Genomic DNA, 19,004 nt, shown 5'->3' on the forward strand with positions numbered 1-19,004 from the left:
GTGAAACAAACAGGAGAACAACAAGCTGCAGCATTCCAAACCCACTCAAGATAGGGTAGAGTGATATTTCCTAATGCACACCAGCACTTGCGACCAACATTTCCTACTTTCCTGCTAAGCACACTGGAAAAGGAAGCTGGCAAATGTATTAATAGGAAGTTTTTAATTGTTCTTCAGTTTCACTATAGGAGCATATTTAAAAAACATACACTGCTACAGTGGTGTTTACAATCAAATGTATATGGGCAAATTTCATGAATGGATATTTGAAGGAGCATCTTTTCCCATTTTCAAAACTTTTCCTTATAGATAAGATTTTCTTGTTAAAATTCCTTTAAATTTTAAACAGATTTGAAAAATGTATTCCAGGGTGTCACTCGTACACTTAAATATCCTACCTTTTATGAATAGCAGAGAGAATTCATTCTTCGAACCCACTCTCTTGGGGCCCTCACTCTTCACTGCTTTCCGCTCACAGTTCAACTACTTTTTGTTACGTTCGTATTTTCACTTCCTATCAGTGTTGATGATCTAAATAACCACTGGTGAGGCAGACAACCACTTATGTTTGGACGGATGTTTTAATGAACCTGTAGCCAAATTATATTGCACAGCATTTGTCATGCCACTATGAGGGCATATAATCTATCCCATCAGTACAGATACACAGCACCTCAAACCAAATACACAGAAAGACCAGCAAAAGATGCAAGTGGGCAGGAGTGTTTGTATTATACCTAAACCCTGTATATCTTTAGAATGTATTACAATAGTCCACAGTAAAATGAAAAACAGGTATGAACTAGGTCATGCCTCAGAAAAACATGTGAGCACTTTCAAACCACACTTAGACATCGGGGGTACGATCCAGAGAGTTATACCAACAGAAGGCATAATATGTAGGCATAGTAGCTACCCTATAGATATCTGTGATCGGAAAGGACCATAGGCAACCGTGTTGTCTCAGCTCTATCGGAGTAAGATGAAATTTTAGTGGTACCAACGTGCCACCTTGATTTAAGCTGTGTGCCACTCTAAAGAAATATCCTGTTCATATAAAAAAACGTAAATCTCTTCACATCTAACAGCACAGGCATTCTTCAGTTGAAGAGCTGAGGCAGTCAAATCACATTCATGTGAAAAAGTGATTGCGATTTAATACTGAAAGGATAATGTTTAGTGAGTAAAAGTCTGTCATGAATGAACAATTTGTAAGGGGTTGATGAACACTAAGCCTGAAGTTCATGAATGCTTCTTGTTAATGATAACCAGCAAAAAACAAAATCAGTATTCTAGGCATCAGCCTTGAATCCAATTAAGCCACAAGGTAAAAGGGTTGTCCATTAGAAGAGCCCACATTAGAATTAATTCCTAATGAAAACAATTCCTCATTGGAGGAATGGAGGCAATATAAGAAAGCGTTTTTTTTCAAATGGCAAATGAAGGTCTTAGTTGAAAATGAAAATGAGTGCGGAAACTTTGGGACAGTTCACTACAGTGGCCTGGTATATTTCACAAGAGTCGTTTAGTACCCTGAAACTCCCTAAATATTTAGAAGAAGACATAACAAGGTCTACAATACAGTTCAAGTGATTAATATAAAAAATAAATGTGCATTAACTGAAACAAAACTATTTGAATTTATACTACGATCTAGTGCAGGACAGAAGGACATCTAAATTGAATTCATGATCATATATGTAACCCTAGGATAATGCCTGCAATATGATTGATGGAAGACAGAAATAAGCAATTGCCCATTTAAGATAGATGACAATGTATGTAAACAAATGTCAAGAAGACCCTGCATGTCAAAATATTAAGTCCTGAAATTCAGGACTTTTGAGGGCAAAACAGAAGTAAGTAGAAACAGAGTAGAAGGAATGGCAGCTTCTGAGGCACTCTGGGTCTGGAGAAATGGAGGTGGGAAAGGAAGTGTTTTGGAGGACAGTGGAGAATGTGTTAAGAGACCAGCCATTCTAGAGGAGAGGAGAGGCATCAATCAGAGTTTGGAGGAGGGGTAGACATTGTTTTGGTATTTTCTGACCATCTTAGAAGTAAGGCATCCATCACTGACAATGTGAACGAGACAAAGCAATCACAGTTATTGGGAGAGGAAAACGTTGACCCACCGATTAACTAGGCCTCACATTACTACTGGGAGCGAGTCTGTAATTTCCAACCTAGTCCATTCCAGCACGGTAAGTTCCTGCTAAAGAGAGTTTGCATCAAGTGCAATTTGAGCGGAGGCAAGATAGCGTCCACCAGCTTGGACGAGAGAGCTGGCTACTCCTGGATTACCCCACCCACATGACGATCTAATGTGCTGAGGGAAGGGGGAAAGTGCTTACCGATTGAAAGACTGGCTGGGTGATTAATTGGAATTTCGGTCCTGCTGGTATGCTGGGCTCCGTCTTTGCGGTGAAACTTTGGCGGCTCCATGGTGTTAACTGGAGCCTGGTGAGGTGTCGGCGTGTTTTCTCTCTAACGGAAGACGTGCTTCACGCAAGCCTGAGCGGGGAAGCTGACAGGCTGCAGTCGTTGCCTACGAAGGTCGGCAAAGGAAAGCTGCATCCCTCGGGGGACCCCGCTGGGGTTGGAGCTAAGGCTACAAACAGTAAGAATGTAGCAAACAGTAATAATAAAGCGGCGGGGAAAGATTTTGTTGCAACCTCGTCGGTATCAAACAGCGACAAATCCCGGAAGGACAGCTTGGGTAAGCGCACTATTCCCCTGCTCTTTTCGGCTGGGAAAGATAAAAAAAATTCCGATGCATCCTTTAAAAGTGGTTGAGTCTCAACCAGTTGAGGGAACCGAATTTGCAAGCTCATTAATTTCGTCTGGCAGTAATTCTATTGCCGAAGGGATGGTTAGTAGTCTCGGTTTGGAGACATTTCTTGCCCCAAATGTTGAAACTTTAACGGTCCTGAAAAAGAGCTAGTTGATCAGACTTCACTATTTTCTGTGAAAGAGATAGATACCAGGGATTCTTTTTTTCCCTTTCAGATCACTCAGAACCCACTTGTGAACAACTAGAATCAAGCGTTATGAGGCAAGCCAGATCTGGTGGGGATCTGAGTGACCACAATAGTACGCTCCCAGAAGATACGGGAGGGGACATATCGGATGACTGTTCCCAGACAATGCATAAAAGCCCTGAAGAAAGGGAAGGAGCTGATCAGCTAGATGGCAACAATGGCACTAATGCTCTTTAATGAGACTACTCCTTCTCAACCGGAACTGATAAGATCTCTCGTCCCAGCAACAACATGGACAGGGTTAAAACAAAAACGGCTGAGACACCATTGGAAGAGGTCTCACTGGATCAGATCTATCAATCCATCACGACTCATAGGGAGGAGACATGGGTTGAGAGCTCATACGGTAAGCTCCAGAATTCCGTACGTTGCATAACCAAGACTTGCACGGAGGATGAACTTGCGGCACAGAATGCCTGGACTGTGACTCTTCGGGCCACAAAAGATGACACTCAATGGAAATTGGCTTACCTAGAAAATAGGGCTCGTCGTAACAATCTAAGGGTTCTCCAAATTTCAGAAGGTATGGAAGGACAATACCCGCGCAAGTTCATTATCGAGTTTTTTACAGAAGCTTTCCCCGAACTTGTCCAGTGGGATTGGCACAGAGAGAGATTCACAGGGCGCATCCGTTTCCGTTCCATGTGCACTCTCGATCTGGGCAAGCACCTACAAGACCTAGAGCTATCCTGATCTCCCTCAACAACTTTCTTGCTCTTGAGGCACTATAAGATTTAGCTCGACTGGATAAAAAAAAAGAACTGGGAAGGTAACAGAGTTCTTTGTCCGCCCTGACTTTTGCCATCAAACGGTCAAGAAGCGTTGGCAGCTGCACCAATTAATTGCACCTTTTCAGGCCAAGGGGGCCCAAGCTTTCTTACTGAATACAGAAAAGCTAAAAGTCCTCCATAAAAAACATACTTCAGGTTTTACTTCTGAGGGTATAGCTAAAGATTTTCTACAGTCTTTATGAATATATTGTTGCTGCATTTAGTTGCTGAGATTGGGCTATTCTGTAGCGTATTGGGAATAAGCCTACTATATTTTTGTTGAAAAATGTACAACCTGCTTTGTGGGCGAACCCTTTCCCTTGGGCCTTTTTTTTTTGGACACTTTATGTACACTCTATTTACAATTTCTAACTGGTTGAGTTATTATAGCTGTTTGGAACACCAGCCCGCTGCACCTGTATTATAGTTGCTGTTACGAGAAATGGGGTATGTTATTTTGGGCATATAGGGTGGGATCGTGGAGGGCGGGACACTTTTGGAGGGTGGGGTGGGTGGGGAGGGCAGGGGGTGGTGATGATGGGGGTTGATGGGGAGGGGAGATGAAAAAGAAAAACAATCCACAATGTCATTGTAGTTTCAAGAATCTCTAGGATGTTGGATTTTGGAATAGTTCAAATGTTGGTAGATTTACTTAATTTATGGGCAAGTTAGGTCTCCGAATTTGCACTTTAAACGTCTGCGGCCTTAATAATTATAAGAGGCAAAGAGTGGCAGCAGAGCTCAAGGTGATTCAGCCCGATCTTGTGTGTTTGCGCGAAACACATACGCCATGGGAAAAGCGTCAGATTTTGTCAGACTTAGGTTACTCTGTTGTAGCAGTCTCCAAGCAATCAAATATGACTAGGGGGTTGCGATTCTGGCTAGGCCATCAGTAATAATCACAGGATGCAAGTCTGTTGATAATCAGGGTCGTTGGGCTATCCAGGAATGTATTCTGGGGGAAATGAGGTTCCCATTATGCACAGTTTATGGCTCTAATACTGACAAGGCCCTCGTTCTGGAACATTTAAATGGAGAACTCACATTATGGCCAACCCCACTGGTCTTATGAGGCGAGTTTAAATCACTCTGAGTGGGAACGAGCTACATACCGGTATCCAGAACTATAATAGTAGGAAACCTAAGGTTTTTAAGGCTCTGTACCATCTTCTCATTGATCATGGTTTAGTGGATGTGTGGGGTAGCTTACATCCGCAAGACCCGGGGCATACATTCTATTCTTATCCGCATAGTAAGCTGATATGGCTCGACTATTTTTTTGTATCCCCTTTATTGTTTGCTGACACCAAAATACAAGTTTACCCAAGGATTACTTCGGATCATGCGCCAGTTGTAATTGACATTCCCATGTTGGTGACATCTAAATCCCCAAAAGTTTTCACTTTTGATAGGAAGCACCTTTTGGATACTACTTTTATTGAGCACATGAGGGGCTGTAATAAAGACTTTTTTCAAACTAATCGGCATTCAACCTCATGTGGTGTGGTCTGGGACACATTTAAAGTGTGCTTCAGAGGTGAAGTAATGAGTTATGGGTTCTATAAACAAAGGCAGGCCAAGGTTTTCATTCAGGAGCTATATAGCAAACTTAAGACAGCGGAAGGAGGTCTGGCAGGTGGTATAACCTCTGGGAATAATTTATCTGATCTTTAAGCAACGCTGGCTAGATGTAAACCCAATATTAATCTAGTCTGGAGTGAAGAAATTGCGAAAAAATATCAAATCTATAAAAAAGAGTGTTATGAATATGGGGAGGCTACGGGTCGCTGCCTTGCTCAGAAGCTGAGAATGAAGTAGGCCTGCAGAGAATTCAGGGCATGAAAAAGAATGTGGGTATTACAGTATACGATCCTCAAGAGATCCTTAAAGTACTCTATGACTTTTATACAGACCTTCATACTGAACAGGACGCGGGGGATCATTCTTTAGATTTAGGGCTTCCTTCTTCCTTTTGAGAACGGTTGGGTCGGGAGGAAGTCGAGATGTTGGACAGCTCTATTAATCTTGATGAATTGCAGCTGGCTACATTTAGTATGGCAGGGGGGAAATCCGCTGGCCCGGATAAACTCCCTGTTGGGGTGTATACAACCTTTTTTCAAGATCTTAAGGTCGATATGTTTGAGATTTTCCAAGTAGCTCGATTGGGTGATGCTTCACGATCCTGGGATGAAGCGAACATCATAATATTTAAAAAGAAAGATAAATCTTCTGACCTACCAGGGTCCTATCGCCCAATTTCACTCGTCAACTGTGACGGCAAAATTTATTTAAAGATTCTTGCGAATCGGTTGGCGTAAGTTATCTCTCCCTTGGTCTTGTTACGCCAGAACAGTTTTATTCCGGGAAGGGGGACAGTAAATCACATTAACAGAGTTGTGGCCCTTTTCGACATCACGCAGGTTGAGTCAGGTTGAGTCGATGCCGAAAAAGCGTTTGATCGCGTAGCCTGGGATTTCCCTTGGAGGGTCCTGCAGCGAATGGGGTTTGGCCAGGGTTTTATTTGGGCTCTAAGGGTTTTATACCGCTCCCCCACTGCTAAGATCTGTTCAATGCGTAGTAGCTCAGAGATGGTACAGATTTCCAGAGGTACACGGCAGGGCTGTCCTTGCTCGCTCTTTATATTAATCCTAATATAAACATGTTAGAACAGAGCGAAATAATTCCACCTTTTATTGTCCATCAGGATCAATATTCTGTATTGCTTATGCGGACGATATTGCGATAGTAACTTCGGACCTTGACACTGCTCCACCTGAAATTCAACATCTAGCATTTCAGTTTAGTCTCGTATCTGGTTATAAGATGAATACATCTAAACACAAAATTTGTGTACGAACCAAACTTTGATCGAGAGTAGTCAAAGAAGCTTCGTATTTGGGTATCAAAATTCAATCTTGTTTAAAAGAGCTAGTTGAGGTCAACTGGGGCATCATCATCGATGAGGTGAAATTATCATTAGAGAAATGGGAGAGCTTACATCTTTCTTTGGTCGGGAGATCTAACCTTTTTAAAATGAATACCTTACCCAAGGTCATGTACTTTTTTAGAGCAGTCTCTCTGGAAATACCTCAAGCCCAACTTCGATATTTGCAGTCAGTCTGTGCTAGATATCTGTGGGCCCCAGGGAAGCAGCGTAGAGCTGTTCGTTTTATGACTCTCCCTCAGAATAGAGGTGGATGGTTGGTTCCGTTTTTTAAAAATTATTATTTGTTGGCAAAATGCGCATTTTATTGACAGAAGAGGAAGTTAGCAACCCAGCTGAGGTCCCCTCTATATATCAGATGGTTCTTGACTCTGAGGCCAATAATTGTCTGTTTAAAAGAATTGATGGCACTTATTAGAAGATAACCCATTTTAAAATCTTGGGATCAGTTTTTAAAGTTTGGAACCCAGTTCGAAGAACTTTTCAGATGCCAAGGGTATCTTATTATAAAGCTACTTCTGCAGATCAGATACTCCCCTCGATATTCTGGGACCATGTTGCAGCTAATTGGAGATTGAAAGGTATCACTCAAATCAGGGATTTTTATCGGGCGGGGGTGGGGGGCTCTTCTCCCCTTTTTCATGCTTGGCGGATAAATATCACTTACCGGAAACTCAATTCTTTAAGTTTTTACGAATACGGGATTTCTTAGGTAAACATGCAGCTGCTATAACACCCTATACGATTGTAGAAGCTATTCGCCGCAAAGAAAAAAATCGGGTCTCTTTATAAACTATTGTTATCAGCTAGGACGGATGATTTGGATAAATTCAACTCTAAGTGGGGGAACTGGCTTGGGGATAACTCAGTCTCTGTAGAGAGGTCGATAGAGATTGCAGAGAAAATACTCTTTGCGGCAAATTTAAAGTCACAACACTATGAAACGGTATTAATGCACAAGTTACTACTTGTGTAACGATATATCTGTAAGAGACATTAGTTAGTATTAGATTCCTTACCTTAGAATATCCCCAGGCGTCAGACTGGATCCGGAAATGTTTGCGTAGCAGTACCCTTGCGCGTCGGTAGGCGTCGTCTGCGGCGTCGTGATGACGTCGTCGGAGTACTTAGAAGCCGCCTCCGCGTGCTGACGTCAGTTCTTAGACACAGCTTTTCCGTGTCAGAAACGCAGAGCCATGTTAAAAACCAACACTGGTGCCATTGAAACTAGGGCCCTGAAAGGGGACAACCCTAACCCTAGATAATGGTTCGCAGAACGGGGAGGATGGGTGGGTCGGTAAGGAATCTAATACTAACTAATGCCTCTTACAGATATATCGTTACACAAGTAGTAACTTGTGCATCTGAATGAGACACGTTAGTATTAGATTCCTTACCTTAGAATAGATACCCCAGCAATACCAACCCCGGTGGTGGGTCTGCGAACCAATAATCACACCAGAAAGTCCTGGAGGACGGAACGGCCAAAGAAGCCATCCCTCCGGACTTGGCTGTCCAGGCAGTAGTGTCTTGCAAACGTGTGCAGCGATGCCCACGTAGCCGCCTGACAGATGTCTTGTAAGGGCACACCCCTGCCCAGGGCAGTGGTAGTCGCCGTGGCTCGGGTAGAATGAGCCCGCAATCCAGCAGGAGGCTCCTTCCTAGCCAAGGAGTAGCATTCCTGGATACACAGGATGATCCACCGGGAGATGGTCCTCTTGTGCACCGCTTTCCCCTTCTTCGCGCCCACGTAACCAACAAAGAGTTGGTCATCCACCCGGAACTGGCGTGTGCGATCCAAGTAGAATGAGAGCGCACGTTTTGGGTCTAGACGGTGGAGCCGCTCTTCCTCTTTAGAGGGATGCGGTGGCGGGAAGAAGGTTGGCAAGGTGATAGACTGCCCGATGTGGAAGGCCGTGACAACCTTGGGCAGGAAAGAAGGTTTGGTACGCAGCACCACTTTGTCCGGATGGACAGAAAGGAAAGGTGGAGTACAAGAAAAGGCCTGGAGCTCACTCACTCTCCTGGCAGAGGTAATGGCAACCAGGAAAGCAGTCTTCAAAGTCAGAAGGCGAAGAGGACAGTTGTGAAGTGGCTCAAAGGGAGCGCACATCAGAAATGTAAGAACCAGGTTCAAGTCCCACTGAGGCATCACAAACGGAACAGGAGGAAACGTGTGTGTGATGCCCTTAAGAAATCTATTAACAATAGGGGACTTGAACAAAGAAGGTTGATCAGGCAGCCTGAAAAAGGCTGAAAGGGCAGAAAGGTAGCCCTCGATAGTGCCCAGAGCAGAGCCCTGCTGGGCAAGAGAAAGAAGGAAGAGAAGGACCTCAGAAAGAGGGGCATTGAGGGGATCCACAGCCTTTGCTGTGCACCATGCCACAAATCTGTTCCACCTGAAGGCGTATACCGACTTTGTGGAGGGACGCCTGGCTGCCAGAATGATGTTACAAACTTCAGGAGGCAAGTCAAATGGCCTCAACTGTCGCCGCTCAATCTCCAAGCATGGAGGTGGAGACTGGACAGGTTTGGGTGGAGGACCGTCCCCTGCTGCTGCGACAGAAGGTCCTCCTGAAGAGGCAGACGAACCGGGGGATCGACTGACATACTGAGTAGCTCTGGATACCAGTACCTTCTCGCCCAGTCCGGAGCCACAAGGATGACTTGGGCCCGGTCGCGCTTGATCTTCTTCAGCACTCTGGGCAGAAGTGGTATAGGCGGAAAGGCGTACAACAGACCGCAACTCCACTCGCGACGAAAAGCGTCTCCGAGCGAGTGCCGCCTTGGAAATTCCAACGCGCAGAACTGATGACATTGCGCGTTCTCTTCGGTGGCGAATAGATCTCCCCATCGCTGAAAGAGGCCTTGCGCCACGTCCGAGTTCAGACGGCATTCATGATCCATCATGCACCGACAACTGAGCTCGTCCGCCCTGGCGTTCAGAGAACCTGCCAGGTGTTGAGCCACCAGGGTCACGCCCTGGCGTTCCAGCCATTACCAAAGGCGAAGAGCCTCTTGACAAAGGATCCACGACCCCACCCCGCCTTGTTTGTTGCAGTACCACATGGCGGTGGTGTTGTCCGTGAATACCTGCACTACACTCCCCGGACAGAGGGGAGGAATGCCTTCAGTGCCAAACGAATCGCCCGGAGCTCCAACAGGTTGATGTGGAGCCGGGTCTCCGCCGGAGACCAGAGGCCTCTGATCTCCGCCTCTCCCATGTGGCCTCCCCAGCCCTGGAGGGACGCGTCCGTCACAACTACGTGCTCCGGTTGGGGAAGGGAGAGGGATCTGCCGCTGACCCAATCGCGGTCCTTAAGCCACCACTGCAGCTGTCTTGCAGTGCCCTCCGAGATCAGGACGTGGTCGGATAGGTTGCCCTGATGCTGGGCCCACTGAAACTTCAGGTCCCACTGCAGAGCCCGCATCCGCCACCTGGCGTGATGCACCAGTAGGATGCAGGAGGCCATCAGCCCCAGAAGCCGCAGCGTCAACCTGACCGAAACCCGGGATAATGGCTGAAAGATGGGAATCAGAGCCTGAATATCCCGGACCCGCTGTTCGGGCAGATAAACCCGAAACCGCGCCGAGTCCAGAACCGCTCCGCTGAAGAGGAGCTTCTGAGAGGGGCACAGGTGTGACTTCGGCACATTGATGGAGAACCCCAGCTGGTGCAGGAGGTCTGCCGTCGTCTGGAGGTGGCTGACGACTGTCTGGGGCGAGCCAGCCTTCAACAACCAGTCGTCGAGGTAGGGGAAGACTGAAACCCCTAACCTGCGCAGATGAGCTGCGACCACCGCCATCACCTTTGTGAACACCCGTGGGGGGCTGGTAAGGCCGAAGAGGAGCACGGTAAATTGAAAGTGCTCGTGGCCAACCATGAACCGCAGGTAGCGCCAGTGGGCAGGCAGGACGGGGATATGAAAGTAAGCGTCCTGCAAGTCCAACGCTACCATCCAGTCTCCTGGGTCCAGGGCAGCCAGGACCTGAGCCAGTGTCAGCATCTTGAACTTCTCCTTCCGGAGGAAGCCGTTGACGTTCCTTAGGTCCAAGATAGGGCGTAGGCCCCCTTTGCCCTTCTTGGGTACCAGAAAGTAGTGGGAGTAGCAACCACACCCTACTTCTGGCCCAGGAACGCGCTCGATGGCCCCCTTGGCCAAGAGGGCCGTAACTTCTTCCTGCAGAAGTCGCAAATGATCCCCCGATACACGGTGGTTCTGCCGAGGCATGGCTGGAGGAGTCACCTCGAAGGGGAGGGAGTAGCCCCTTCGGACGATTTGCAGCACCCACCTGTCCGATGTGACAGTGCGCTAGTGGAGGTGGTGATGGCGAACCCTGCCCCCCACTGGCGTCACATGGGCCTGAAAGCACAGACTAGGAGGGTTTTGAGGCGGATGCTGCGGGGGAAGGTGTGGACTGACCTCGCCGCTGCCCCCGACCGCCCGGACGGCGGTTCCCACGGCCGCCACCGCGTTGGGTATTGCCCTGTGGAGCGTGGCTGGCGGCGCGTGTGGGCGCACCCCTTCCGTGGCCACGAAAGGAGTGAAAGGCAGCCGATTGCTGGCGCTGGCCCGAAAGCCCAAGGACTTGGCCGTAGCCCTGGAGTCCTTAAAGCGCTCAAGCGCATAGTCTGCCTTGTCGCCAAAGAGGCGACGGCCATCGAACGGCATGTCCATGAGTGTGTTCTGGATATCTGCCGAGAAGTTGGCGGACCTCAGCCAGGCGTGGCTTCTGACCGCCACCGTCGTTGCCATCGCTCTACCTAGCGAGTCGGTGGTATCCAGCCCACACCTGATGGAATACTTGGCTGCATCCCGGCCCTCCACAAGGGCTTGGCCGAGTTTGGCCCGTACCTCCAACGGACACTCTGGCAGCACCTCCGCGACCGTATCCCACACAGAGTGGGTGTAACGTCCCAAGAGGCAGGCGGTGTTGGAAGACCGCAGGCCCAGACTAAGGGATGAGAAGATCTTCTTCCCATACTGGTCATACCTCTTGGATTCCCTGTCCGGCGGGGCCGACGGGAATGCGGTCTGGGAATTGGAGGCCTGGATGACCAGGCTCTCGGGGGTAGGGTGGGAGGACAGGAAACATGGGTCGCCCGGGGCTGGGCGGTGGCGTCTGGCCACGTTCCTATCTACGGGCGAACCCGTAGCGGGCTTGGACCAAGTGCTCAGAAGAACGTCGGTCAAGGCCTCATTAAAGGGCAGCAGAGGCTCGGCCGAGCTTGACTGCGGTTTAAGGACCTCAGTGAGGAGGTTAGTCCTCACGGCCGCTACGGGGAGCTCAAGGCCCAAGGCCTTGGCAGCCCTCATCAGCACCACACTATATGTTGCCCCCTCCTCCGAAGCCACGGTAGGAGGGGATACAAAACCAGTGTCTGGAGAAGTGTCCAGGCCACTGGCCTCCCCAAGGTCTCCTGTCCAGTCCTCGTGAGACTGACACTCTCTGGTCAGAGGGTCCTCAGACCCCTCCCAGTCCTCTTCATCACCCATCTCCTGAAACTCAGGGTTCTCAACTAATGGGGCCTGTTCATAGAAGCGAAACTCTCTAAACGACGTCTGGAGCGGCGCCCATCGGGGCCGTCCCGGCGCCGGAACAGGAACGAAGGTGGAACCGGGGACGGCGCCGCCCGAGGACGGCGCCGGAGGCGACACCTGAGGGTCCGACGCCGGGGAGGTCGTAAGGTCCACCGGCGACGAACCAGATCCCGAAGGAGGTCCAGTGGCGTCGGGCCCGAAGGCGCCGGCGGCACTGGAACAACTGAACCCCTCGGCGCCGGCGTCGTCGGGATAACGGGAACCTGCGGTGCCGGGCCCGAAGGCGTCGGCGGCGCCGGGGCCGAAGCACCCGACGGCGTCGGGGCAGATCCCCCCGACCCGCTAGGGGTCCCAGACGGGTCCGCTGGGCCCGAAGGCGCCGCGGAGCCCGTCGGAGGAGAGAGTTTCCTCATGGCCATGAGGAAGCGCTCGACCTCCTCCGGCGTCGCGTTGAGCCCAGGGACCGTAGGGTATGGGGCTGGACGGGGCTGGACGCGGCGCACGCGACTCCGTCGGAGCCGCGTGGGTGGTGTCACCCGAACCCCCGGCCGCATCGTGCGAGCGTCGGGGGGAGTCCGAAGAGCGATGACGCCGCTTGGACTTCTTGTGCCGCTTACCTGACGACGACTTCGACCCGGAGGAGTGCGGCCTACTCTCGGAACTGTGGTGGCTCCGAGCCCGCGACCTGTCCCTCGACCTCCCATGGGATCGGGACCTCTCGCAGCGCGGGACCGACTGCCGGAGTTCGAGCCGCCTGCGGGACCGCTCCCGTCTGGCTTTCGAAGAGAGGGCCCGGCAGTCTGAGCAGGCCTTGTCGTCGTGGTCGACGCCGAGACAAGATAAACACACGCAGTGAGGATCCGTGACCGACATCAGGCGGTCGCAATCATCGCAGTGCTTAAAGCCGGGCATCCCTACGGCACCGTCGGAGTCGAAAGACTTCGAGAACAATCAAAAGTGATCAAAAAGTTAGTCAAAAAATGACTAGGGTTACTGCTTTTTCCAGATCTGCGCTTGCTGGCGCGGAAAAAAGAAGAACTGACGTCAGCACGCGGAGGCGGCGTCTAAGTACTCCGACGACATCATCACGGCGCCCACGACGCCGACGACGGTCGCGGAGCCGCAGACGACGCCTACCGACGCGCAAGGGTACTGCTACGCAAAAATTTCTGGATCCAGTCTGACGCCTGGGGATATTCTAAGGTAAGGAATCTAATACTAACGTGTCTCTTTCAGATCTGTATCGCGACAGTGATGTTGAAATGGGGGGGCGAAAATGATGGGAAATGTTTTTGGTGCATTACAGATAATACTGATATTCTGCATGTATTTTTTCTATGTCCAAATGTAGCTTTTTTGTTAAGTCATATGGAACGGTTTTTCTCAGTGGTCACCCGAGTATCAGTAAAACTTATGACGTCCATGATGCTGTTAGTGATTGGGGAGGATTTATGTCATGGTATGCCAATGTATAAATTCCGTTATTTAATTTTCATTGCCACAGAGGTTGCACGGCTATGTATAGCGTCCTCTTGGCTTCAGTTGGAGGTGCCATCTTTTGAGATGTGGCGTGCTAAGTTCCATAATTTTAATTTGGAGTTTAGTTTGTACTCTGTTTAGGGTACAGACAACGGAAACTTGGTCTTTATGTGTGGAGGGCCATGGTTGATTTCTCGATGGGTTGATACTAGTATTTTATCTAAAGTTTAGTTATGTTTTAATGGAATGAAATGAAACATTGACTTTTGTTTTTTTTGTATATGGATTTTTTTACACTGGTTATTGCAACAACAAAAAAAAGAAAAAAAAAGATTTTTGAGAAATGTATCCAATCCCACAAGTCACAGAGCGAAGAGTACTTGTTCGGACTAAGTCAGGGACAAGTTGCCTCAGACAATACAATTAAAAATGAAAGTAAGGTGAGACAAGCATCATCAGTTGAGGCTTATGTGCAGGTCCGTGCCCTCCGCAGGCCAGCGACTGGTAAGTGGCTTTCTTAAGTTAGACTGACAAGTTTTTGATGGGAGCTATAACGGGAAATGAGGTGAAAGGCCCTCCCCACAATCCCTTAAATAATAATGAAATATAAATACACATATATAGATATAGAAAAGAGATAATTACTACAAAGCTGGTTGCAAGGACAGACTTTTTTCACCATCTTCCCTGAAGCATAAAAAGAGAGTGGTTTATTACATTAAGAAACAACAGATTGAAATGTTCAGTATCTGAAGGCAAAACAGTGTGTCTCAGCTAGACAGGGTAAGCAAACAAGCAGGCAAACTCGCAGTGACTTTGCAAGAGTTCTTTTGACTGCACAACAATGCATATGCACACAGATGAGAAATGGGGATTTAATGACGTTTTTGCAGATTTCAGAAATCAACAATGTGTTTTGATCTACGGTTTTCTATGTCACATGCTGTTAAGAAAGGTTAAGTCAGAAAAGATTTTCAACAAGTGGCATTAGATTGACTGCGTACAGATGTCGACACTTCATTTTTATAAGAAGTCTATCCTGACCTGTATCCTGGGGTTTACTAGGGTCCGAAGGATGCAGATGTTTACCAGGTGACTTTATGGTAATCTCTAGGAGGATTCACGGTCATTGTTGTCTGTTGACTGTTTTTTGCACTGATCCATCCTGCGCTAGTCGTAGTTTAGTTTTTGTTTTATACACTTCTTGCCATGCTTTATTTCCTGCTTCGTCCAAAAGGAGTCATACTTAAGTACTTTTTACAATGATTTACTTCCTAAAATATAACATCAGATGCCTATATGCGTGGGCTGCTAGCAGATTAAGTCAGTGGGTGAATTATCAATGAAAAATAAAGAGGAATCAGCAAAGTAAATCCGAATTGCACATGTTATTCCCCAAAAACACAGAAGAAGTAAAAAAAAAATCATACTCCTAGGTGAAACACCAAATAACATTTGAGCAGACACAAACGATACACTGAACCATGCTCCAAGGAGTCAAATCACAAACCCAACCTGCTGTCATGCTCAAGCAGACCTCTTCGAGGCCTATTTGGGGAAAAAACACACAAAATCTCCCAAGCAACTGTGATGGGAAGCTAAAACCGGAAGAAATTACAAAATGGAACTGTTACCCTGTGTACAACATCCCAACCTTGACGTCCAAAAGCTGCAACCCTCCTTCAGAGCATATGTCCTTTCAGCATAATCAGCACCAGCATGCTGACTCACAGTAAAAAACCAAAAAAACACCACCTTTGGGGAGGCAGTAATCTTCCAAGCAATGGGTGATCTTACGTGACATAAGAGTAGAAGATGGGAAAAGAAGCAAATGAGCTGCATGTCAATTTTCAGAATGTGGTTTGCTGCAAAAAGCAAACATGGCACTTTCAAAGAACGCTGATGTCTGCATGAGCTGGCAAAGCGGAGCGAAAAAAAACAAGGCCTGCCCGCAGGAAAAATCTCCAATAAGTGCCAACAGAAATGTAGGCAACACAACTCACACTGTTGAAAGGCGGCAGTAACATGTGACAATGGGACCCACGGCTCACTGGGGGCATGTGGTATTGTAGTAAGTACAAACGTAGTCCAGAAGGTAAGTACTTGTAATGATAAGCTTTATTGCAGAACAGAGCAAGTAGGACCATTCCCCATCTGACCAGAGCTCTAACTGCCAAACAAGCGAGTCAGAACTCTAGAACTAGGAGACCCACAGTAATCTAGATTGTTAGCCTTAGAAGAGATAAGCACTGTACAACATATCTCCCCCCCTTAATACGGAAAAACATAAATGATAATAAACAATAAATTCAATACACATTATCTTCCCCCCTTAATAAGGAAAAAACAAAAATTGATAACAAACAATAAATTCAATGCACATAGTCATTCAGATAAGTGGGTGGGCGCCGGGGACGAGAACTCCTCGACTTGGCCTCATCAGAGAAGGACGTAGGGGCAGAATCAACCGGGACATTACCATGCAAACTCAAAGAAGTAGGAGCATCACCACCACCCACCTCCTCTCGTCCAACAGATTGAGAGGAGAATGGGGAACCACCCTCAGAGGCCAACAAATATCCATTACACCCTCCAGAACTTCTACTCACTGACACATCAGAGCTACCCTCCTATAATTCCAAATCTCCCCATTTTCCAAAATAACAAAATGTGGAAAAGCTTTCTTGACTCTAAAAGGACCCCTAAATTTGCTAAGACCTTTAGAATACCTACCCGGCTTCACTTTAACTAGATCACCGACCGAGATGGGTACAGAATCAACACTGGAGGGCAATAACTCTCCATCCAAACTCCTCAACCATGCAGGAGTCAATCTTGAAACAGGTGCACGGCCACGCATAAGTTCAAAAGGAGATTTTCCTCCATTCTTATGAGGTGTTGACCGGTAAGCCCACACAAGTTCCTGCACACGCTCATGTGAAAAACAGCCACCCTCTACAAACATTTGAATCACACCCTTCACCAGACGATTCACTCTCTCGCAGAGACCATTCCCTTGTGGATTGTAAAGACTTGTCTTCTGATGTTTGATGCCACACTCATGTATAAACGAAGCCATCTTTTGTGACGTCAATTGAGTGCCATTATCGGAGATAAGGACAGATGGATATCCCTCATTCAAGAAGACCCCCTTCAAGAAATTGATAGTGGTGTCAGTGTTAATTTCTTTCACAAATTGCACACTAAGCCATTTCGTGTAACAATCAATCACGACAATGGCAAAACGTTGATTCATGGGTAATTCACTCACAGGGCCTATAAAATCTAAGCAGATACTGTGCCACGGAATATTCTCAAACCCAATCTTCTGTTGTGAGTGTGACCCTACGATTTTTAAGCGTTTCTCTCCCTCTTTACAAAGACTACATCTCACAACACAATCCACAGCATCGCTATCGACCGTAGGCCACCAAAAGTTCTCTTTAACACGACGCTGGGTGAGGGTTTGGCCCAAGTGGCCCTCATGAGCTAAACTAAGGATTCTGCTTCTCAATGAACTAGGAGGAATAAAACGATCACCTCGCATTAACACATTCTTCCCTTCTAAAGAAAGTTCATCTAAGATCCTCATAAAGGGTCTGACCTCAGGCACAACCGTGCTTTCTCTTCTCGCCCCTTTAGAAATGAGATCGACAACTGTCTTTAAAACCTGATCCTCCTCCATTCCCTTTGACCAGTCATCACGAGAAAAGGACCCACCCCCTAAAGACAAAACATCACCCATTACAACTGCAACTGCGAAGTCATCTAAGACACTGTCAGAAATATCACCACATTCACGAGAGTGCATAGGAAGGCGAGACAAACAATCTGCTTGAATGTTCTTCCAGCCATGAACAAACTCCACCACATATTGGTAGTCTTGTAGACGAGAAGCCAGTCTCGCCAGTCTGGGAGACCCCTTCCCAGTTCCACCTGGAGCTAAAACATTAACAAGTGGTTTGTGATCAGTACGGAGAACAAACTTGTACCCCCACAAATATGTCCTAAAGTAGTTCGTGCCCCAAACAGCTGCAAGGGCCTCACGTTCTATGACTGAGTAATTGGATTCTGAGACAGATAAGGGCCTAGAGGCAAAGGCGATGGTCTTTTCTTCTCTTCCATGCTTCTGCAATAGCACCGCACCAAGTCCCACCCCACTCGCATCAACCATCAAGACAGAGGAACGACCAGTATCGAAAGGGGTAAGGACACTAGCAGACTTAAGTTCCCTTTTTATTAAACTGAAGCAAGATTCGTGTTCAGCAGCCCAATTAAACTTAACGCCCTTCTTCAGTAAATATCTCAAAGGAGCAGTTTTGGATGAAAAATCCCTCACAAATTTTGAGTAAAATTCAATTAAGCCCATGAAGGACCGAAGTTGATCTTTATCAACAGGTGAAGGAGCTAACTCAATGGCCTCCAGTAAGTTCTTCTTAGGCTTTATGCCCTCCTCAGATAGACAAAAGCCTAAGTACTCTATCTCTCTCAAAAGGAACGCACACTTCTCTTTCCTTAAAGTAAGACCAGCATCATCTATCCTTCGTAACACGCTCTGTAGAATCCCATTGTGTTCTTCTAACGAGTCTCCATAAATCAAGATATCATCCTGAAAATACAATACTTTGTCTAAACCCTTAAAGACTTCCGAGACTAATCTCTGAAACACGCTGGCCGCAGAGACAAGACCAAATGGTAACCTCGTGAACTGGAAGGTTCCTTCACTGGTGATAAAATACGGTCAAGTGCTTGGAAACATCATCTAAACGAATTTGGTGGTAGGCATGCTTTAAATCCAATTTACTAAAAAACTTGGCTCCCTTGAGTGTCGACACCAGCTCCCCGATATTTGGTAGTGGAAACACATCAGCTACTACACAACTATTTAGTGAACGTAGGTCCACACAAAACCTAATCTTATTATCAGGTTTCTGCGAAATAACAACGGGTGAAACCCACGGAGATGCTTCAATGGGTTCGATGATACCTCCTTGAAGCATTTCCTCCAGTGTGACTAACTTCTTTCCGCAAGGCAAAAGGAACTCTCCTCACTTTATGTTGTACAGGATTACTACCCTCCTTGAGAATGATATGATGAGAGTAACCTACGAGTTCTCCCAATTGTTCCCTAAAAACATTTTTGAATCTCTCTAGAATCTCATTTAACGAAGAACTGTCAACTATTGAGACTGGATCATCAGCTCTGGGATTAACCACAATATGTAAATCA

General features: G+C 47.2%; 1 protein-coding gene across 6 annotated transcripts in view; it reads right to left on the reverse strand.

Moving 5' to 3' along the window:
• The window catches only part of WNK1 (WNK lysine deficient protein kinase 1), a 1,347,111-nt gene that overhangs the window by 38,329 nt on the left and 1,289,778 nt on the right, over positions 1–19,004 (reverse strand). For 3 of the 6 annotated variants that reach the window (XM_078673696.1, XM_078673699.1, XM_078673701.1), the window contains one exon: positions 14,420–14,461. The exons of the other annotated variants lie outside the window; for them this stretch is intronic. In XM_078673696.1, coding sequence (XP_078529822.1) covers positions 14,420–14,461 — 42 coding nt within the window. The remainder of the gene's footprint in view (positions 1–14,419; positions 14,462–19,004) is intronic. 6 annotated transcript variants of the gene reach the window in all.

This window comes from Lissotriton helveticus, chromosome 1_1 (genome assembly GCF_964261635.1).
Source record: "Lissotriton helveticus chromosome 1_1, aLisHel1.1, whole genome shotgun sequence".
NCBI classification, from domain to species: domain Eukaryota; kingdom Metazoa; phylum Chordata; class Amphibia; order Caudata; family Salamandridae; genus Lissotriton; species Lissotriton helveticus.